The 24,317-nt window shown below is 38.5% G+C and overlaps 1 protein-coding gene across 3 annotated transcripts in view; it reads right to left on the bottom strand.

Moving 5' to 3' along the window:
- The window catches only part of NFKB1 (nuclear factor kappa B subunit 1), a 117,538-nt gene that overhangs the window by 61,214 nt on the left and 32,007 nt on the right, over nucleotides 1–24,317 (bottom strand). For all 3 annotated transcript variants that reach the window (XM_081303800.1, XM_081303799.1, XM_081303801.1), the window contains one exon: nucleotides 23,299–23,397. In XM_081303800.1, the coding sequence (XP_081159926.1) occupies nucleotides 23,299–23,397 (99 nt within the window). The remainder of the gene's footprint in view (nucleotides 1–23,298; nucleotides 23,398–24,317) is intronic.

The raw sequence follows: 24,317 nt of genomic DNA on the forward strand, positions 1-24,317 counted from the left end.
CAGTGGAGATATCCTCTGATTTTAATGAGAAGGTAGAACCCACAAAGCGTGAGTTCCTTTAACCTCCCTTCTCCTTACTGTTACTGAGGCTCAAAACACCCTGCTATTTCACATATCCCTCCTAATTCAGAGAAACATAAGTCTGTTCTCTTTTCCAGGAATAACTACTCCACTGCTCATTCCAGACTTTGAATCACCAGCTCCCTCCTTCCTCTCTGAGGGGTCCATCCTTTACCTCAATTTCCAGACAAGCACGCTCCCCTTTCTTATTCTAAAAACAACCCTTTCTTGATAAGGAGGATGACTTTCAAGCTTAGCATTTATTGAAACCTATGGAGCTAGCCACTAACCAAGAAATGAAGACCTGTTCTTTCATTTCATGTTTCCCGGATCCAATGAGAGATCCAATGAGAAATGAGAAAAGATTCTGCTCATATCTGCTGGAACAGCAATCTCTCTCTCCCTCCCAAGAATGCAAGAAAGTTTCTAATTACCAAAGTGGAACCATCTACTTCATCTGCAGCCTTTTGTAAATTAACTAATTCCCCTATTCTTAAAAAAAAAGTGCTTAAAGGTCATGACTGACTTCAAGTTTCCAAACCTTCTAGTCACTTCTTATATTTTCACCCCACTTGGAGTCTCTGAAGCATGGGATGTGCTACCATTCCCTCTCAGACCCCCCCCCCCCCATCACGTTACTGACTGCTTTGACTAAGGCACTCTTCTCCTTCCCAAGGCAAAGTCTCTCCAGAGATTGCTCAGTGGTCCATTTCTAATATTTACCATGACACCTTTGACACTTACCCACTCTGGACTTAACTGTCTACTCCATGTAGATGACAACTAAATTTAAGTCTCATGTTCTTACTATTCTTTTAACCATATTTGACATTTCATTGGCTCTCAGGACATCTTATTATCTATACCACTTTTACAACTCTGTGCCCAAGGCTGGACTAAGCATCTTCCTTCTCAAACCCATTCCACCTCTGTTAAATAGCACTACCATCTTCTAAGCAACTGCATGGAAACCCTCCTATCATCTTGAATTGCTCTGCTTCTTAGCTTCTGTAATCAATGGCTACATTTTAACCAAGTGGTACCTCCCAAATCTCTGCATTTGTTTCTTTATTCTCATTGCCATAGGTTACACATTTTAGCTTGAACTCTAAGTTTAACTTATGCTGAATCACTGCAATTCTTCTAACTGGTGTCCCTGGGCCTTTCCCTTCTCAAACTATGAGATTTATATTCCTGAAGCACACTGCTGATTATGATATATATCAAAACTTCTATTGCCCCTTTTTCACAAAAAGGTTAGTCTATATTCTTGCATGATCTGTCCTGTTATATCTTTCTGGCCTTATTACCACCTGTCCTCTCACGTATTCTTCATTTCAACAGAATCTCTCACTATTCCCTATTTGAGCTCAGAGATTTCTATTTTTGAGGCTCTGTTACTGATTTTTCTGCTTGTGCGATTTTCTCTAGATAGATCTTTGCTTCCAAACATTTACTTTTCTCTTCAAGATCCAGCACACGTGCTTGATTCCCTCAAATCTTCTATAATCAGCTAGCTAATTCTCAGAAATTTATCTTTGCTTGAAGCTATTAGATCATTCATTCTTTCACTCAAAAAATATTTTACTCATCAGGTCCCATGCAGAAACTACTGGTTATACAAGGCTGAGTACAACAAACAAGATATCACTGTATTTCAGCTATTTAAGGGCCTATCTTAGCACTTCAGTTCAACTGATTGATCTCTGAGGACAGAGATACTAATTCTATTTCCCCAATCCTCTGCACAGAACCAGTAGCTGCTGAATCAGTATCTGTGTACAGAACTAATCACTGGCTCCAGGTTGCACTGAAGAAGGAGGGAGCCAAAAAGTGGTCAACTGCCCCAAGCAGCATTAGGAAAGAATGCCAATAGCAGGGCCACCAAGCCATTTTCCTTTAAGGATTGTTGAAGCGTTCCTGTCCTGAGGGGTTCATCTCAATCATCTGACTCTAGGAATCCCTAAGGACTTTCTGAAAAGTTCCAGCAAAGGTGAGTAAATGAAGCCAATTAACTTGTGAAGTTTTACTGACTCACTGGCTTGATATCCAACTTGGGAACACCTAACCTTGGCACAGCCATTTCCAAGAGGATTATTTTTTGAAGCCCTTATACTCTCTTAGCCTTTTACACTTAGAAAAACAACTTTCAATTCTAGAGAGGCTGGCAGCAGGAATGCTAAAACATCTTTAATTTTCCTAAGTTTAACTCTCAGGTAGAATTCAACCCTGAAGCACAATTTCCTAACTGTGCTGGGGCTTGGCCAAGGTGGCAGGATGGGTGGAAAATGATCATAAAGAGTGAGAGTCAGAGCTAGATGAAGCAGAATTGAGACGGGGGTGTGAGGAGAAGCCCAGCCTGGGCTGCAGGCCCCGTGTCCATGTCATCTGGACATGCACCTCACATGTCACTGCCAGCAAACGGTGCCAGGACAGCCACAGGCAGGCTTCCCATCAGCGTCCCCAAGACACGCTGTCACTCTCCCACTGGCAAAGAGTCCCAGCCTACAGCGTCAGTTTATGCTTCTGAGTCATTTGAAAATATCTAGAAGTGAAAAATCAGGAAACTTTTCACTACCTCAAGTTGTACTTTTTTTCAAGTCTGATTCCAGGTTTGGAGAAAGCATTTTGGATGTTGATGAAGAGTCTGAATAAGTTGGGTTTAATCTATCTGCCTCAAAATTCTCAAATTTGAGAATGTCCAAAATTTCCCTATGGTATAATGGGAGAATGTTCCCCTTTATACTAAATACATTAGAGTTAGCAAATCATTTCCTGAAGATGGCATGCCATGCTTAACTTTGTCAAAAATATTCTAACTTCTTGTTCACTTAGAGGCCTGGTTGAATCTGCAGTTGTTGTTTTTTTTTTTTTTTTTTTTTTTTAGGTAAGAATACTTGGGTTAATTTTCAGTGCTGTAGTAGGAGGCCAGGGTCCTAGTCACTAGTTATTACTATGATTTTGCGTAAGTCACCTTGCCACTTTGGGCATTGTGTGTGTGTGTGTGTGTGTGTGTGTGTGTGTGTTGCTGTGGATCATGCACATGCTAGGCAAGCACTCTACCACTAAACATATCCAAAGCTCTTTTTTACTTTAATTAATTAATTTATTTATTTTGCAGTACTGGGAATTGAACCCATGGGTACTCTACAACTGAGCTACATCCTTAACCCTTTGAAAAAATTTGTATTGAGGCAGGGTTTTTGAAGGGGACCTCAAACTTGCAATCCTCCTGCCTCAGCCTCAAGAGCAGCAGGGATTACAGGCATGTGCCACCATACAAAGCCATCTGGACCTCTTAATTTTTTTTTTTTTAGAATGACATATTTTCCAGCTCTAAAATTCTATGATTCCTAGTCATATATATAAGACACACAAAAGACAATACCCAAAGATCACAATTTCAAACTGCAGAAAAAGAAAGAGGAAGGAGGGAAGAAGGAAGGAAGGAGGAAGGAAGGAAAGAGTTTAACACCATAGAATTTCAGAGATGGAAAAACCTTATAGATCAACTTAACTGAAAAATTGAGAACATTTTAAATACATTTTACCACAATTAAACTGAGAAAACATACAGTCAACACTCAAATTACCTGTTGTAATGGGGCCTCTGGTAGCATGGAAAATCAAAATTTAGAGACAAAGAAAAACCTTTATGTTAGGCAAAGATTTCAACTTTTGTCATTAAAGCTGAGACTGAGTACCCAAAGTGTTTATTTTCAACAAATCCAAAGAGTGCCCTGCCCTGGGTCATTAAATGCTGATAATAAAGAACTGTCTGTTCTGGAAATATGTCAGAAATGCTTCAGTTATACAAGTTGGCAGGGAGGCGGGGGTCAGACAAGCCAACAAAAAAACAAATTTTAATCAAAAAAGTTTTAAAAATTCCTTTTGAATAACTTAAAAATAATTAGAGGGACTGAAACACATGTTAGGTGTGATTGAAATAACTCCAAAATAAATATTTTAGGACTCTGACATTTGTTTTTTGAAAACAGAAATTGCTAATATAAATATATAAATTTCTACCATTCTCTTAAAATGTTTTTTAAGTCTCTTAATACTTTGTATGTGGTGATGGTGGTGGGATGCTGGGGATGAAACCGAGGGCCTCCTGCGTACTAGGCAAGCTACAACCACTGCGCTACATCCCTGACCCTCAACACAGTGTTTTTCCCTTCCTCCCTTCCTCCCTTCCTCCCTTCCTTCCTTCCTCCCTTCCTCCCTTCCTTCCTTCCTTCCTTCTTTCTTTTTTGGTACTGGGGATTGACCCAGGATGCTTTACCACTTGGCCACACCCCCAGCCCTTTTTACTTATTTTATTTATTTTGAAACAGGGTCTCACCACCCTCCTGCCTCAGCTCCTGGAGTTGCTAGAATTACTTATAGGCATTCGCCATGATTCCTGGCTAACACAATGTTTTTCAACCAAATCTAATTTGAGATAATGAGGGATTTCTCTGACTCTGTGATGCTGAAACTCATGTGGAATTAAACATGACTGATTTCTATCTTGGTGGAGGCATATAGTCACCTCATACTTTTCTTGCTTGTTAAACCTACTCTATCTCCTTCGCAGAAGCCTCTGGTTAGACGAGCAGTGAGGCTTTCCGTGATTGACAGTACTTAAAGACCTCCTTCTGTCTGGAATTTAATTTGTACTGGGGTAAATACAGCTGCCTTGTATAAGAATTTGGGCTACTCTGGGAAGAAGACAATGAGCTGCTCTTTCCTTTAGAAGGAAAGTACATAAGATAAAGAGCACTTGAGCTATTCTCCTGTGATTTCCTCTGGAAACCCCCTACTAAATTAGGAGAATTACAAGTGAGTAGAACTGGGAAATTTTCTTTGTCTGATTTCTTGGTGTCATTTTAATTGTCATTTCATACCCCCAGACACTAGTACGGCAAAAAAGAAATCATCCCCTAAGTGTCAGACTGAGGTTAACCAAAATATTGTACCATCTGCATACTATGATGTCAACAAAAGTAGGAAGGGGGAAACACCAACATTTCTACCAACTTCTAGGATAACATCAGCCAGTAACTTAAAGTATGACAGTACTTGAAGCCAGGAAAAAAAAAAAAAAAACAACACTCCTTTCGGGTGGTAAGTAATTTAATGTTTAGCTTATATAAATAGATTAATACATAAGTATATGAAATAAGTCACACATTTTGAGCCTTGGATAAAATGGTTTGCAAGCTACTGGTTTCCATTATTTTGGGGATTTTTCAGAGAATCTAAACTGCCCTATAACCACATCTTGTTTAGCTGTTATTATAAAGTTATGGCTTATTTAATTCTTTCTAAAGACAAAGTGGGTGGAAGGGAAGGGAGAGAGGATGGACGGAGGCAGGCAGGCTGAATTGACTGGCTAGTTGTAAGTCTGTGCGGAGAGTCTTAGCCCAGGTGGCTCCCTGCCCTGTAGTCCGCCAGTTAATTTTTGAACCGTTGCAGTGGCAATTAACTCACTCATCCTGATGCTCTGCATTCCACCCGCAGGCAGCTCTGACTCCCCGACAACTGAATCCTTGCTCTCCCAGGGCTCCTGCTCATGGCTCCCCATTTCTCTAGTGACAGGGCACATTTCATCCTTCTTTTCATGACAGCCATTCAACTAGTTGAAGACAACCAGACAACCCTCCAGGCTGTAAATATTCTTGGGCACAATAACCACTCCCCATTTCAGCAAAGTTTGAGTCCTGTCACTAAGCTGTTCTGAACAGACTCACGTGGGTTTCTATCTCTGCCAGCGTGGGGCCCAGCAGTGGACACGTATTCCTGGTGTGATCTTTCAATAGAGTGAGAGACTACCACCTCCGTGGGCTTACATACTATACTTTTATTAATGCAGCCTAAATTCCTTGTTTGGCAGTCACATGGTCTTCTTGGCTCACGATGAGTCTATCATTAACTCCTAGATCTTTCTGCATGCACTCCTGCTAAATCATCACTCCCACCCTGTACTTGTGGTAATTTGTTTTCTGGATGCACGTATCTCTTTTTAAACGTCATTACCTAAGAATTTGGCACTTTGTCCCAGCTTTTTAAGATTAATTTAAATTTAAATTATTTGCTATCTATTACTTTATGTCACTTGAAAATTTTGTAAGAACCTTAAAAGGGCTCAAGATTGAGGAAATATATTAAAATAGTGGGGTAAATAGATCCCTAGGGTTCATCACTGGGAATGTCCCTCAGGTTGTATGTCACCAGCATGGGACATACAGCTAATCTCTGAAGTTGCAAAACAGCGATCTCCAGCATCTTGCCATCTCACTATTTTAGAAAGCCTGTCCCAGAAGACAGTGTGATAGGTGATGTGATCTGTCACCTCACATTGATGGATAACTTAACTGAAAACAGTTTTTCTTTCTAGATTGAATCTATGGGTACTTAACCTCTGAGCTACATCCCCAGCCTTTTTTTTTTTTTTAATTAAGACAGGGTCTCCCTAAGTTTCTTAGGGCCTCACTAAGTTGTGGTACACCCCCATGGCCAACAGGGGGAAGGACCACCTAGTTGGGGAGTGATCTTAGGAAGATGCATTTCCCCCAGCCTTCCCCAACACACACACACACACACACACATTCTTCTCTCTCTCTCTCTCTCTCTCTCTCTCTCTCTCTCTCTCTCTCTCTCTCTCTCTCTCTCTCCAGCAATTCCCTGGGGCAGAGAGCTGATCACATTCAAGTGTGTGACCACAGAGGACAGCACTGTGTCTGGCAGGTGGTGTGCACTGGATAACTACATGCTACACAAAGGCGAGGCAGAAAGGCCAACCAAGGAGGCTCTGAAACCTACAAGGGAACATTCTGGGTGTGGATGAGTTCACGTTCCTGAAATAACCATTCAGGATGCACTTTAAATCAAGGCTCTGCCTGCTGGGTTTTATTTTCCTATTTTAAAAGTAATAAAACAACTTGACTTTATAATAATTTAGAAAGGGTCTAGTGAAACTCACATAAATGAAATATTATGTGAGACTAATAAATGCTATATTCAAAAATAAAATTAAATCAATAGGAATGAGAAAATTCCTAAAACTTGACACAAAGATCTGGCTTAACTCTGTAGCTTAATGAAAATCTAATTACCTAGAAGGAAAAAAAAATAATACAAAAGAACATTACTCTGAATATCCTGAATATATTTGGCCAAAAGAACTGCAAAGAAATTTCGAATTGTATTTAGTAAATTTGTAGCTAGAATTGGTGCTGGCACAGTATTTCTAAAACTATACAACCTTTCTTTTTTTATTGTTATTATCTTATTTTTTTGCATTACAATTCTTAATACACCTTTATACCACAATTTATCATATCTCTGATTGTATATAAGGTAATAATATTTATTTTTTATTTGCCATTGGACACAATACTTTTTTTTATTCATATATTTTTATGTGGTGCTGAGGATCGAACCCAGGGTCTCGCACATGAGGCGAGTGCTCTACTGCTGAGCCACAACCCCAGCCCACAACGTTTCTATTAATGTTTTTGTTTGTGTATATTATAGGACTCAGCAAATGAGTGAGTACACTGCCATCACTGGCAATAGGGTTTTTCACTATATAAGAAAGATGCAAATATGGGATGGGGAACGGGCAGGAAGAAGCCTGTAGTGTTGGGATGGAATTAGTGATGTGGATTAGAGTATGAGTCTAAGACTCTTAAAAAAAAAATCAACTTCCTAGTCAGGGATGGTGGCACACACCTGAAATCTCAGTGGCCCAGAAGGTTGAGACAGGAGGATCCTGAGTTCAAAGCCAGCCTCAGCAAAAGTGAGTCACTAAGCAACTCTGTAAGACCCTGTCTGTAAATAAAATACAAAATAGGGGCTGGGATGTAAAAAAAAAAAAAAAAAAAATCAGTTTTCTAGTTCTAATGAAAGAGTCTAGAAGAAATTTTTCTGCCAAAAGGAATGAGGGCTTCTTGGAGAGATGAATGATATTCCGGGACTGGGCAGGGAAAGTAGAGGGTGAACACAGAACAGCTCATGGTTTCAGAAATAAGAAAGCATTAAAAAATGGGTGGGACACGTCAAAAAGGCAAGGGAGCTGGCTTCTTCAGCCACATGGTAACTTGGTGGGTTTATAGGGAGAACTACTGTGGAGGTAAGAAGTACTTGGGCCTTTGTATCTAAGCTGCTGGCTCCTGTGAGATGGAAGGCTCCCATTGGCCAAGATGAGGACGATTTAGGAATCGTAATGAATAAGACAAATGGCTTACAGTATCTTGAGTAACAAGAGAATCCATGATCACATTTATCTGAAATGCCTGGGAGTAGAAATGGTTCAGATTTTGAAGTATTTTGGATTTGGGAATATCTGCATAGATTTTATCAGTTTTCCATCCTAATTTAAAAATCTGAAATTGGAAATGCTCCCAAATATGAAACTTGTGATATATATATATATATATATATATATATATATATATATATGGAATATTTTATACATTTATAAAATTTAGGTACATATACATATGCTTACTGTTTATGTTTGGTATATATAGATAGATAGATAGCATAAAACCATGAGAGGAAGGAAATAAAGAAAGAAAAACTGCTTTTAGTTAAGTTATCCATTGAGCTTGTTTCTTAAACTAAAAATTGAGATAATAAGATTTCCCTTGCAGAGTTGTATGAGAATTATGCAACACCTGGTACACAGTAAGAGTTCAATAAATGACAAGTGGAAACAGCATAACATGTTTCATGTGATTTCTATTACTCATTGGGGCAATAATTGAGTGCCCCAAAAATGAAAAGGACTTTAATTTAATTCAACAAATATTTATTGTACATCTACCAGCTGGAGATGATATAATGAAGTATAAGACATGGTTCCTGCCCTCAAGAAATACCATCTAGAGATGAGGAGACAGGAGTGTAAGTAACTGAGCCAATAGGAGGCTCACAGCATTGAGACATGCAAGGGTATCGTGGCCCATTATGGAGGGATACTGAAAGGTCACCTGTATCAGCTGATCAAATGAGGGCAAATCAGGGCAGACCTTCTGAAGAAGTAGTTGCACTGAAAAAGACATCATGAAAATGCACAAGAAGTAAATGAAATGACAAAGGGCTGAAAATGAAGCCAAGGGAAAAAACTGGAATTTGTGGGTGCAGTGGTGCATGTCTGGAATCCCAGTGGTTCAGAAGGCTGAGGCAGGAGCACTGCAAGTTCCAAGCCAGCCTCAGCAACTTAGTGAGGCCCTAAGAAACTTAGCAAGACCCTGTCTGAATAAACAAACAAACAAACAAACAAACAAACAAATAAATAAAAAGGCTGGGGATATGGCTCAGTGGTTAAGTACCCATAGATTCAATCCTTAGTATCCAAAACAAACAAAAAATAAATAAAAAATTAAAAACCCAACAAACAAAAAAAGAATTCATAAGAAATAAGGAACATTTATAAAAGGAAAGTTTGATGGATAGTAAAAGGCAACTAAATGACAAAATGTGTTCAAAAATCATAAAGACCGGGTTCAAGCGGGATTATCATGACAGGCCTTTGGAGCATGTCCGTGATAAAGAGAGAAGAGGAGATGGATTCAGAGGCTGGCAAAGATGTTGTGCACAAAAGCAGCAATGAGAAGCTGTATATGATCAATGAAATGGCACACAGTCATTATGAAGAATAAGATAGATATTCAAACCTGGCAGACCACTTACCATGGGACAGGCACTGCTCTTTACAATACTATTCATTTCATCTTCCCAACAATACTGTGAGGTAGATGCTGTTTTTTTTTTTTTTTTATTTTAACAGAGGCACAGAGAAGTTAACTAACTTGCCCAAGGTTACACAGCTAATAAGGGGCAGAGCTGGATCTGAACCCAGGATAGCCTGCCTTTTGAGCTTTCTAATAATCACTTTGCAATCTCACCTCCCTAGATGTCTATGAGATTCTAAAGACTCTTTAAAATTCATTAAGTGAAATAATCAAAGGATGGAATATTTTATACATTTATAAAATTTAGGTACACATACATATGCTTACTGTTTATGTTTGGTATGCATTTGGACATATAATACACCTGTGCTTACAAGAATACACATATGCATGCAAGCTTGTAAATGCATGGAGTATTTTTGGAAGCCTACTCAAGAGATTTGTAATGGTGCTTCTCTCCAAGGAAGACAGGGATTTTGGATAAAAGGGAAAGTTGCTTTTCACTATTCTTTGTAATTACTTGAATTTTTGTTAAATGCAGATGATACTTGTAAATAAATTAAAAACTAGTTCTTAATTAAAAAAACAAAAAAGAAAGAAGTCATGCATTGGGGATAGCACCAAGAAGATGATTTCCAGAGAGGAAGAACAGAATCACACAATCAGTAATGAAAAAGGTTTGGAAGTCTTAGGAGACTGTGGGAGAGAGAAATTATTTGATGTTACTTCTGAATTTTACCAGTACACGGATCTCTTGCTTGGAACATACAACCCAATTCAGCCCACATGTGTGTGGTGCAGCTAAGCCCACTTCCAGAATCAGGGGTAAAGCCTAGGAATGTCTGTTAAGGAAGTCACTTGGCCCCACATTCCCTATCTCCAGTGTTACCTTGAGAGGTGGGTCGCCAAACAACTCAGACCAACCAGAACCTAGACACCGCCAGTCTCAGATCTCTTAAACCTCTCTTTCAGCTTCCAGGAAAGCAGACTCTTTGCTGCATTTGGACTTATAATACAGGTGCTCTCCAGGTGAGCCTAGAGCTGCCACGAGGGCCACCTTCCCAGCTGCAGGTGAAGCCCACACCATGGAAGCCACACTGTATCATTTCATCCCTGAATTTACTGGAGTTAGAAGCCACTTAGTTCTTCCCCAGGGATCTTCACTTTTTTAAACAACTAAGTCTCCTTGTTGGTTTTTATCTCAGCTTATCATTTTTTCCAATGGATTGAAAAATGGAGGCAGAAAAGGCCATTTCAACCCAGAAAAGGTTTGGTGATATGTCTAAGACCTGAGTTGGGACTAAGACATGGCCGTCCTCACTACAAGTCAAGTAAGGTTGGAGAGGAACAGGAAAAGAAGGCTGGGGAGATGGGAGCACAGGGAGCACACCTGGAGGGAACCCGGGGACCCGGCTGAAGACTCGTGCTGCTGCCAGTTACAACCTGGTATTATCATATCATGCTATCTGTCTCTTCCTTAGTCACATCATGGCAGAAGCAGTGCTGCTTATAGGAAGAGGATTCTTACCGCTTTCTGCCCACTGAGCTTTTATTCAATATGCAAACAGCCACTGGCCACCTCGTATACACTAGTCATCATTCCAGGTGCTGGAGATTAAACAGGCGAAATTCCTTGCTCTTATGGAACTAACAATCACATTTCAGGCATTCTTCATGATTTTTAAAAATTAAAAATATAAATATGTCCTGAATGCACATCTAATGCTATATGCATGCCAAGAACTATGCTAGTTGATTGCATGTAAATTACTCATTTATTCCTAGACTCTTCCTGCAAGGTAGATATTTTTATTTTCCACTTATACATGAGGAAAATAAAGTTTGAAGAGATTAAGCAAGTGGTTGAAGATCACATAGTCTGCAAGTGGCACAATCTGGAGTAAGATCTAGCTTTTGCTTTCAAGTATGGTGTTTTGCCCACTAAACCACAAGCTCTTTTTAACTACAATACAACAGATGTCTCCACTTCAGCAACTTAATTGGTTTACTCAGATCCTACAAAGTCCTTGGTAATTACATTATGTGACACATCAGAACAGAACCCTATAGGAAGCAATTTATTACCTTCTCTTGATTTGACTACTGATCATTGGGTTAATATCTAGGATGTAATCTCATATCTGTTTTCTTTATGAAATCTTGCAGTGGTATGCTGGAAATAGCTTGACCAGCTCCAAAGGATCAAAGGTTACATTTTCAGAAATTTTGCAAGCCACTTAAATTCACACTAATATCTTAAAATTAAATATTCAAGAAAATTGACAGATGTTATAAATCAGGTTGTGTACATGTGTAGGGGTGTGTATGTGTGCAGGGCTCCTACCTGAGCTAGTTGTCAGACATTTACTAGCACCCATCATTGACTCAATGAGGAAATATCGTTGGAATTTCTTTTTCTTGAGTAGAATAAAACACTGGTAAAACTGGCAAACCCCTGTAACTTAAAAAGATTTTCTACTACTTCCTAAATAAATAAAAATGACATACAAGGGAACACCACATGGATACATGTAAATTTCTTACTGAGTACATCATGGGGCTGAAATAAGCATTATCCATACCTCAGGACTAATGGTTTATCAGCTCAATACCAGTATACACTTGTAATGGGTTGAATAGTGTCCCCCTAAATTCATGTCCACTTGGAACTCTAGAATGTGACCTTACTTGGATATGGATTCTTTGCAGATGCAATTATTTAAGGTGAGGTCTTACTGAATTATGGTGCCCCCATCCCCCAAACATTGGTTGGTGTCTTTGTAAGAGAAAGAAGGAGATTTGAACAGACACACAGAGAGAAAACAACCACATGAAAATAGAGGCAGAAATTGGAGTGATACAGACAAAGAATGCCAAGGACTGGAACTGGAAACAGGCAAGGAAGTCAGTTTCCCTAGGGTCCACAGAAGGAACATGGCCCTGTTGACGTGAGGGTGGACCTAGAGCCTCCATAACTGTGAAAGAATGAATTTCTGTTGCTTTAAAGGGGTCAACACTCCATCATGTAGGTACAGGCAATGACTTGCTCAATACAACCCATAAAGTTTAGGAAATAAAACCAAGAATGAATAAGCGGGATGCCATCAAACGAAAAAGCTCTGTACATCAAAGGAACGACTAAGCAAGTCAAGAGAGAGAGCCTACAGAGTGGGAGAAAATCTTTGTCAGCTTTCTTCGTACAGGTGATTAATATCCATAATATATAAAGAACTCAAAAATCTTAATGCCAAACAAATCAAATAACCCAATTAATAAATGAGCCAAAGAACTAAACAGAAACTTCTCAAAAGAAGAAATACAATGGCCAGAAAATATATGAAAAAATGTTCAACATCTCTAGTCATCCGGAAAATGCAAATCAAAACTCCACTAAGATTTCATCTAATTCCAATCAGAATGACAAGTATGAAGAACACAAACAATAATAAATGCTGAAGAAAATGTGGGGGAAAAGTACACTTACACATTGCTGGTGGGACTATAAATTAATATAAGCACTACAGAAAGCAGTGTGGAGAGTCTTCAAAACACTAGCAATGGAACCACCACTCAGTTATCCCACTCCGTAGTACTTATCCAAAAGAACTAAAATCAGAATACTACAGTGATACAGCCACCTCAGTGTTTATAGCAGCACAATTCACAATAGCCAAATTATAGAATCAACCCAGATGACCACTGACAGATGAATGGATCAAGAAATTGTATATATACACAATGGAGTTTTACTCAGCCACAAAAAAATGAAATAATAGCAATTTCTGGGAAATGGAAATGGAGAAAATCATGTTAAGTGAAATAAGCCAGATTCAGAAAATCAAGAGCTGAATGTTTTCTCTCATATGAAAGAAGCTACAGCAAAATAAGGGAAAGAAGATAGTGGGGGAGGGGACTGGATACCATGAAGATATAGGACAGATCAGTGGAGAAGAGGAAGGAAAACAAGGAGGGAGGAAGGAAGGGAAGGGGGTAGAAAATGGAATGAAATAAACAGTAGCTTGTTTTATATATATATATATATATATATATATATATATATATATATATAAAAGAATTTCACACACACATATAAATATATATGTATATAATACCAATATACCATATTATATGTGTGTGTGTGTGTGTGTGTGTAGAAAACACCAATCAAACATAAATAGATAAAGGAGTGAAAGGAAGATCAACAGAACAGAAGAGAGGGAATAGGACGGGGAGGAGGGATGGAAAAGCGGGGGATGAGGATGGAAATCAAATTTCTTGCACCTATTGTTTCGTCAAAATGAATACAAATTCTATATATGATTATGATGCTCTAGTAAAAAAAAAAAAAAAAAAAAAAAGGACCCAGGTTGTGTAATTTGTTATGGCAGCCCTAGGACAATAATATAATACTTGTTGAAATTAGCATATGTATAGTGCATAAGAGAACACAGTTGAAGAATACAATAAGAATTTATAAATTCCTTTCTAGCCTCCTGCTACCTGTGAGATTTTCCTAAGACATCATGTGCTACTTCTGAAAGTAAGAAATTAGTGATGTGGTAAAACTTTCAGATAGTTCCATGAATCCATAAATCAATCAATAAAGCTGTCTTTCAATATTCACATTAGTGTATTTGGGCACATAAAAACAGAAACAGCCATTATTTTTAAGTGCTTACTATATACCATGCACTGACTATTCAATTTACACATATATCCCATGAAGGAGGTATCGTTTTTGTCAATTTTGCAGATAAGGAAGCTAAGATTTAGCCAAGTTTAGTAACACTGCTGATAAAATGGCAAAACCAAGAATCAATAGTATGCCTGGCCCTCAAATAACTGGTGTCAAAGCCAATGCTTTAACCCTAAAAGTGCTGTCCACAGACCAGACTGCACCTTCTCCTGTGGATCTTGTGACGAAATCAGTGTCTATAGCTCTACATCTCCATCATCTCTCACCTTCAACTGAAACAGCTGGTAAGCATAGCTATTGAGTGTGCTTCACATTTTTCTCCCTTCAGTATAAGGTCCTGACACTCAAGGCAGAGTCCCATGTCACTCAACTAGTTTAATTCATGGGTAAATCAGCTAAAGGTGCACCCATGTAATTTTTTTTTTAAAGGAAAAAAGCTCTTAAAAAAAAAAGCTCTTTTAAAAAAAAATACTAATATAACTAATTTGGAATCCTGCTTTTTTCCTTAGTGTTAGATTATAAGCAGTTTTCAATGTCATATTTGGAGTGTTTATAATTACTGTTTTTAAAAAACACCATTCTATTTCATGGTTATGTTATGATTAGTCTCTTTAATCATCTGTGGTTATATGTCATCATTATATAATAATCCTAGTCCTTAGAAGTTATCACAGAATTATAGGACTCTAGTGTGGCTCAGCACATGTAGAGTATGTCCTAGGTATCTCTGTAGAAATATTTTTGGATGATTCTGATACACACCATGATTAAGAACCACAAATTTAAAGGACACCCTGCAAGAGACAAATCCTTAATATTATGATAATTAATAGTGTTCTATGGTATGTAAGAGTGTGGGTGGGCTCTTATCTCATACTGCCTGAATGAAAACCTCAGGTTGCATCCCCCAGAGGCTGGAGACTGGGGGTTGAGGTGGGGAAGGCTTCCTCATTTGCTCCAGACTTCCATTTTCTCATTGATAAAAGGAGGATCACAGAAGCTCTCTCAGTGAATTGCCCTTGAGATTAAATGGGATGTTGTAAATAATTATTTTGTTGGGTGGATGGGGACCTAAAGGTGAAAGGCACTATGTGTGCAAATCTGCATGCATCTTCCAGCTCACCTCCAGGAGACTTCAAGGAAGTGAAGGTGGGCTGAAGGATTCTGCTCTGGAATCCACCAGGGGAGGATTCTACCAGGGTGGGAGAAAGGATGGAGACCACAGGAAAGCTTCAGCATCACCTCTAGATCCGCAGATGGGTTAAAAAACAAGTTGTCTGTGGGGGACGCAGCAGCAGACATTTGAGGACCTTAGTGCTTCTGTGTAGCCACCTTACCTTATTGAAAAGAACTACCTGTATGCAATTTAATGAAAACAGGATTGCTGAATAGAATAGCGAGACACTATGTTAATCTTCAAATGAAGACCACTGGGTTTAGTAGAAGCCATTCAAAAGTTGCTTCAGATTAAACAATAATCCCAGGAACAATCATATTCAGGGAAACATAGAGGCAAGAAAAATGCAAACAGCCAACAGAAGGTCACCAAGCCAGTACTGAAAAATCACATATTTAAAATTCAGACAATTCACAAATTCAAGAAGTCTGTGGATCTCTAATAATTTATGAGGGTTAATTTTCATAGTTATGATCTGTATTAAAAGTTTCTCTTAATGAGCAGCTTTCTCCAGTTTATAATGGTGATTTTGATTTAGAGGGCTATGTTCAAAAACATTTGACAAGGTAATATTTTGTTCTAGGAGCCAAATGCAAAACTCCTGAACTAGTTAAAAGAAATATTATGTAGAAGTCTAGGATGTGGTTATACATTGGATATTCTGTCTGCTTGCCTGATACACAGTGTTCAATGAATATCTATGATTTAACTGTCTTCTCTCTTTTGGCTTTAACCCCTAATCATAGTTAACTTCACGCTTAGTCAGTATGTGTTGGGGGAGGGTAGTAAAGCCTATTCACCTTTTCCACCTATTGACACTGGTCTTACTTCTTTTTTATCAATATCTTTTCTATCAACTGGCACACTGAAGGGAAACTTTATTGACTTTTGTGTTGAGCAACCTAAAGCATTTTAACTCACTTAAAATGTACAGAAAATGCAAACGTGCAGATATTAAAAATTTAAAAGAAAAAAGAAAAAAGTAAGAAACATTATAGAGATCATTTTTTTAAAAAAATTTGCTGCTATCAAAAAGTCAAAGTGACATGTACCCTATGGCATTAATTCTTAACCATGTTTGTCTTTGAAAATCCGATTTTAAAAAGTTATATGCATTTCCCCCAGAAAAAAAAATGCATACACATAGACATAAAACTCTGCATATAAATTTAGGAGTCCAAAGGCCCTCAGAAACCACTAAAAGGGTCTGTGGACTTCAAGTTACAAAGCCCTTCTCTTCATTAGGCATCTTTTTTCTGTGTGAGTTAGAGAGTACATGTTATATATAATGTACATAAGGGGTAGGATTGTTTTCTCTTATTAACATATGCACACAATGAACAACTTAAGGGTCTCAATGGAAATTCTAACAAATGTATGATCTATGTTTCTTATGCATGCCCAATTGATTATTGGTGATCTTCTCTCCTGGTGTTTTAAGTAAATGAGTCAGACTGAATTATTCAAAATTAGTTTTTCAACCAGATCCTCAGAATGGAAAACTTCTTGAATCAGACAAGTCTATACAAAGGAAAGGGAGGTTATGCAAAGATATGTGATATCCTTAAATGCCAAAGCAGATCAGTCAGTCTTCATTTGACCTTGACAGAAACTTGACATTTAGGATTTTTAAGTAAGAGGTACTGAGAATAGATATTCTTTTTAATCGGGGGGATATGGAGGTGGGGTGGGGAGTGGAAGGGGCATAAAAAAGCTGCTGTTGAACTAAACATTCAACACATGTCTTTTGCTCAATATAAAACACTCAGGAAAAGAAGCATATGTAAGAAGCAGCTTTCAGAAAATATTTGATAAAAAATAAGTACACTGGTATCAGTTGTTTCAAGTCCCTTGTTATTTGATATTTATAACAAAAGAGAAAATAAGAATTCCAAGTGTTAGCTATTTGCATCTTGGAAACAAAATCACTGCTGTTGATGTGTGTTTTGCATAGTGAGGCATGCAGGAGGATATCACAGAGGCCGAGAATGGGAGTGAGATTAGTTTCTGATGCCCCAAGGGGCTACTCTACTTGGCCTCATTCCACCTCTGTAAAAAGGAAGGCAGTTTGATTTAAAATTTTTTATGCACAACTTTCGGGAAATAGAGGGCGATGAGCCTCCCCTGGCACTCCTTGCTGAGTCAAAGACAGGCAGGGACAAGCTTGGCCTAGAGGAGGTTCTCCTGCTCTTCTGCCAGCCTCCCCCATTAGGAGTTCCATGATGAAATAAGACCTGAGTAAACATTAAAGCGAAGCTTTATAGGACAGTATAATAGAATATTACATGTTTAACAACAGGAAAACCTCTTAAAATAGGGCAAGATATAAGAGTTAGTCTGCATAGTTTCTTTCTCTAGATTTTTTTTCTGGTTATTATTTTTTGCTTTAAGAGTTAGCATATACTCCACACAGTGAAGGAAACTGTTTTTAAACCAGATAATAAAGAGGAATCAGCAGGAGCAATGCAAGCACTGTTTAACACTCATTTGGCCCGAAAAGAAGCCATCATATATAATCAAAATTTTGAGATGATGCTAGCAAAAATTAATTTTCTTCAAAATGCCAATATTTATCAATGTATGCTTAGGTAGTAAAAATATTTAAAAAAATAACTCAGAAGTTCATAGCAGTAGTTAACCTATGGAAAAGGAAGAAGGACAAGTAATAGATGGGTGGGGCCTTAAATGCAATTATGTTTTGTTAGAGAAGCAATAAATACAGGTAAATGTTCATATCTATTAAGTCTACAATGTGGCATAAGGTATCTGTTATTAGTTTTTAAATTTCCTTTCTGCTTGAAATATTTTTTTAATATTTATTTTTTTTTAGTTGTAGTTGGACACAATACATTTATTTTATCTATTTATTTATTATGTGGTGCTGAGGATTGAACCCAGAGCCTCACACGTGCTAGGCGAACACTCTACCACTGAGCCACAACCCCAGCCCTTGCTTGAAATATTTTATAATTTAAAATATTTTGTAAAAAGAATATGGAATACTTGCATGCAACATTAGAAAGCTAAATGGGATTCTTTCTCTCAGCTACGTGAAAGAAACATACATACCACCACATAGTACAGTAGCCCAAGTTCTAGAAACAATGTTAACATGGCAAGAGGGTGTCTAAGCCTAGCTTGCACCCCGCTTATCTGCAACAGAGTTTTATGAATGGGGCACAATTCCAGTAGAAAATGAAGGACCTGGGTAAGGCCCTAGAGTTGGTTCTAAAATGGTTTAACTTGAGGCATCAAATCTAGACATCAGTGAGTCACCCACATGGGTTATATATTTACATGTTCTATAAAGTGCAGTTTCGTTTGCGCAGCTCCCAAGCCAGTCAGTTCCAGAACTTTCATGTTGGCCCCTGACCCTTGCTGAAGCCTCCACGGGATTGAACACACAAGAACCACCAGCCTTCCTGGGCACCTCTCCAAGGAAGGTGGTGGTGCTTCACAGAGGCAGGGAGTGAGGCTGGAGGGGGAGAGAGACTTCAGGTGAGGGAAAGGCAGGGTCCATGACATTTTTACCTTCAAACCTGAACAAGTGCACTTACTAAATATGGCTCCCCAATTTCTCTTCAATAAATGTAAATGCCTTCCTTCTGAGGCTCCTGCAGGAATGGATTCTGGGGGTGTGCATGTGGCACTCTCATAAGACCTCCCCTGACCTGAAAGCACCATCCATAGATGTTCCTGTTGTTAATGCAGGTGGATGGAACCCCTGCCTCCACTTCCCCTTTCTCCTCTATAAGTTTATAACAGATAGCCAACAGAACTTTTATATTAACGTTTAGGTATACAGTCACCATAGGATACTGAACATTTAAGATTTATGTATTTCTTCCTTATTCAGACATCATGATGATCACCTTGAAAATAAATGTCTGCTAATAATTGGGAAGAGAGCATGTGTCTGTAAAATAACATGTATATGGACAATATTCTATGTGATACAGCTTCTGAGTAAAAAGGTACACAAAGGAGTATGGTTAAGACTAATTTGACATTGCATCTAGACCAGTGATTCTCAAACAGGGCTGATTTTGCACTACATGGGATGTTTGCAAATGTCTGCAGACATCTCTGGTTGTCACAACTGTTGAGATGCTAGTGGGTAGAAACAGAGATGATGCTTATATTCTGTAAGGCACTTCACAGCAAAGAATTTCTGGCCCAAAATGTCAATAGTGCAGAATTTGAGAAACTCTGATCTAGGTGAACCTGTCACTACTTGCCTTGCAGCCTCACACAGAGCAGATGCTTAGTAAAGTACTGCAGAAAAGAAACACACAACTGAGAAGGCACTCCTGATAAAGAAAGACTGAGAGCAGATTTTTGAATGCCTACATTTTGTAGGAAAATGGGATTTACAATCTCTTTGTAAACTGAAAGTTCACCCACTCTTTTTAAATATTTATTTGTTAGTTGTAGTTGGACACAATATCTTTACTTATTTATTTTAATGTGGTGTTGGGGATCGAACCCAGGGCCTCGCCGGTGCTAGGTGAGTGCTCTACTACTGAGCCACAACCCCAGCCCGACCCATAGCTATTCTTTACAAGGAAAACTATTAGAAGGGACACTGCAAGAAAACCTCTGGGAAAAAAAAGACCTCACAATTATCTCTCTTTCCCTCTTTCCCATCCTTCTAATGAAGAGATTCTAAAATAAATAGGTAAATAAATTTAATTGAAAAAGCCCTTTAAACTCTCAGTGAACAATAAGAGGCCTAAGGACAACTTGTAATGGCCAGGTTCTGTGAGCTCTAAGTTCCTCCTTTTCTTTCAATTTCATTAAGTGCTTAATAAATATGGGTGGAATTAATGAATAAAAATAAATGGCTGGGTGAAATAATGTACTCTGGCTAAAGAGATAATGACCAACCTTCCACATTTATACTTGACTTGCTTTATTATTAGTTGCTCACTTATCTACACTTTTCACCAAGTATTCAACTCCTTGATGCAGATGTGGTTCAACAAGATAGTCCATGAAGTTGTTTCAGTTCTGAACTATTTTGTGACTGGGAGGCAGGAAAGTTTCTGAGTGGGTGGAAGTACCACATGAGAAGGAGGCATGAAGACTGGGCATAAATGGAGATATAAACTTTTTTATTAGTCAATAAACTTACAACAAAGTTAATGCCATGGATTTGTTAGTACCAAGAATGTTACTTAGCCACAAAATACTGGAGCCAGAGAAGTAAAAAGCTCATAAAACTGTACGGGACTGTGTAGCTTTTCTCATAACATTAATTCTTAAGTAGTTATCATCAGTATCAGGGCTGACTTCAATTACCCTTCAGCTGTACATACACATAAACACATACGTGTGTGACATACGGGACAGACACGTGTGTTGAAGAGTGCTGGATCTGACTTCCTGGTACTGAGCATACTTCCCCTACCCTGGCCTCTCTCTCCTGCGTTTTCTCTGATTCCCATTCTCCATGCCTTATTCCATCACTGTCCTCCCATGTCCCGGCCCCTTGTCTTCCTGTCTCCACCACCTCAAGTGTGCACATCCTAAATAAGAGGCTCAGTGCGAAACAGTCCTCTGTAGGGTGAAGAACCTCTGGTCCTGTGAGAAAAGCCAGTTACTTCCTCTCTTCGAGCTTCAGTTTGCTCACAGGCATCACACATTTTTATCCACTAGGGTTGTTATGAATATTAAAAGTGATATTGGGTGTCACACACGTGGCAAATTGTTGGTGCTGAATAGATTCTAATTCCTTTCTTTATTGGTGCTCCTCATTTTTAAAAAAAATTTTATTCATTTTTGTGTGGTGCTTCGGATGGAACCCAGTGCCTAACACATGCTAGGCAAGTATTCTACCACTGAGCTCCAGCTCCAGCCCCCCTGTGCTCCTGATTTTTCACCCAGGGTGGTAAAGGGTTGAAGCCACGACCGTTGTAATGGTTCATTTTTGGTGTTAACTTGAATGGACTAAAAGATGCCTAGAGAGCTAGGACAGAATCATTTCTGGGTGTATCTGTCAGGGTGTTTCCAGAAGAGCTTGCCATGTGAATCACTGAACTGAGGGGAAGATCTGCCCTTAATGTTGGCAGGCACCAAGAAGAAAAAGGCAGAGAGAAAATTCTCTACCCACCCCTCAGAAGGTAGGATACTCCTATTCTGTTCTTGGACATCAGAACTCCAGGATCCTCAGCCTTTGGACTCCAGGACTTATACCAACAACCTCCCCCCTACCCCTTGTTTCTCAAGCCTACCATCTTGGACTGTTACACCACCATCTTCTCTGGTTCTGAGGCTTCTGGACTTAGAATGAGCCATGCCGCCAGCACCTCTGAGTCTATATTTTGCCATGGGGGACTATACCTTCCTCCCTCCCTCCCTTCCTATCTATCCATCCATCCATTGATCTATTTTCGCCTGTTGGTCCTGTCTTTCTGGAGAATCTGGAGTAATGCAACCGCAGTCTCCTTCTATGGACTCAAGACATTGCATTTCCCTGTCTAATTACCTTTAACAGGGAAAACACCTTTCATTCCATAACTAGAGCTAAAAGTCTCAAAATGAAGACATGACTATGGGTGAGTTTCACTTGAAAGATAAACAGTAGCATCACAATGCTTTTCTTTTGTTATAGAACAATGATAAGAAATTAGAAAGGCCTGGGCCTAGAAGTGAGATAGATATAAGAAAAGGAAAAAAACAGAATCCAAGACTGGTAAAACCAAAGATAAATTCCCTGACATTGCAATTTTGCTGAGGGACAGCTCTGTTGAACATCTACTAACAAAAACATACCAACAAAAAAAATTGAAAGGATGCACACTCCTAGTGGGGAGAGTGTTGGTAACTTTTTGTCTAGGTTTTGAATTACTGAATATATAAAAACTTTTATAAATGACTGAACTCCAATTGTTGACTGACAAAACTATCCTCAGTCAATTTATGAAACATGGCACCATATTATGAAAATCAAACTCAACCTAATTTAGAGAAGAAGACATTCTCCATTAATTCACCTAACAATAGAAGAGCATGAAGATGGCAAAGGAGCGCCCAAGCACCCCACCAACATATCACTAAGCCAAGCATTCCAAGAAGGGACAACACATATGACTGTACTGCACAGATAGGGTGTGGGGGACTTTCAAGTTTTCAATAGAGTACTTACATATAATTTCTCATTCAATCCCTAGAAGACCTTATGAATATTTCTGTATTTTTACACATTAGGATAATGAGGTTTAGAAGGGTTGAGTAAACCTATTCAAATCCTACATAGCTTGTCACACTGTCTGGATCTGAACTCGTGATCTTAAATGACATCCTATACAATCCATATACTCATTACCTGTTTATTTCCCATAAATCTGTGCAGAGCTCAAATCAAGCATTTGTTTCAAAATCTTATTAAGGTTTTAGAGAGTAAACAATATAGAAACCTTTTAAGATGGTCAAGCATTAATAAAAATTTCTTAGCTGAGGCTAAAAAGATTTTGTTATTTAATGGAAATGTTGGCAAAGTTTGAAAACCTGTCACTTTTATTGCTATGAGACAAATTGCTCTATAAAAATTAAATACTCATGTGAACACATCTGCTTAGGGGCAAAGGCAAATTGTACTCATTTAAAGCAATTCTTTGGTTTTGCTCCTAGAAAATTGAATTTTTGAGAATTCACATAGTAGGATACTATAAACTTACTTTAACCTGAGGGTAGGACTTCTTGTTCTTCTCACTAGATGCACCAGGAAGTCCGCCATGGGATGGGCCTTCACAAACATAACGGAAACGAAATCCTCTCTGCAAAGGTGAATACACAGCCAATAAGTTTTGAGAAATACTTACTAAAAATGAGAGAAACAAAGTTACTCACAAATTTCTAATGTTCATGTGTCCCAGATTTAAAAAATATGAAACAATGAGAGAACATGGAGAATGAAAATTACTTTCCCCAAATTATCATGACTACCCTATTAACTGGTACCTGTGCACTGAGCTATGGCACCTGGGTTCTCCTCCCCTGCGGCACAGATGTGGACAGTGAACTACTGGAGTTCAAGCTTTTGGATGTGATGTGCTATGGCTTGTCTGAATTAGACATTCAATTTCAAATTGCTGCTGCCAAGCTCTGAACTTTGCCATATTTAGTAAGTTATGCTTCTTTGATTGTTACTTAAAGGAATTCCTTTATCTGCTCTGACTACATTTTGTTTGGAGTGAGGGATGACACAAATATTGATTGCATCAGAATTGTAGAACACACTTTATGCTACACTCTGCATCTGGTGGGCTTCTCCCATTCAGAAGATCAGATCTTTGATTTTATGATTATTCATGTAATTGAGCTCCAGCTTGAATACTAACTGACTTGAATGAATCCAAAACCAGATAGTTCCTTATACTATCTGATCAAGAAATTTTACAGATGTGGTTAATCAATAAAGTGTCAGCTGGAAGCCTTTTCTATGTGAATTATTGGGGACTGATAAATACCTAAGTGCCATGTTTTTCCATCTGTACATATGAGAAGACTGTGCTAGACCATCTTTAAGGTCTCCAGTTCTAACAGTTTGTAATTTATAAAAAAGTAACTTAACTATATTTACACATGTTCATATACAGAGAAAAAGAAAAGTAGGCAAATATTAAGGAATATTTCATTGTATTTTCTGAAACACTCAGCTTTAAAATGAATAATTCAATTGATGGTAGTGTTAGTT

Source organism: Spermophilus citellus, assembly GCF_964194105.1.
Source record: "Spermophilus citellus genome assembly, chromosome: 8".
Classification (NCBI taxonomy): Eukaryota; Metazoa; Chordata; class Mammalia; order Rodentia; family Sciuridae; genus Spermophilus; species Spermophilus citellus.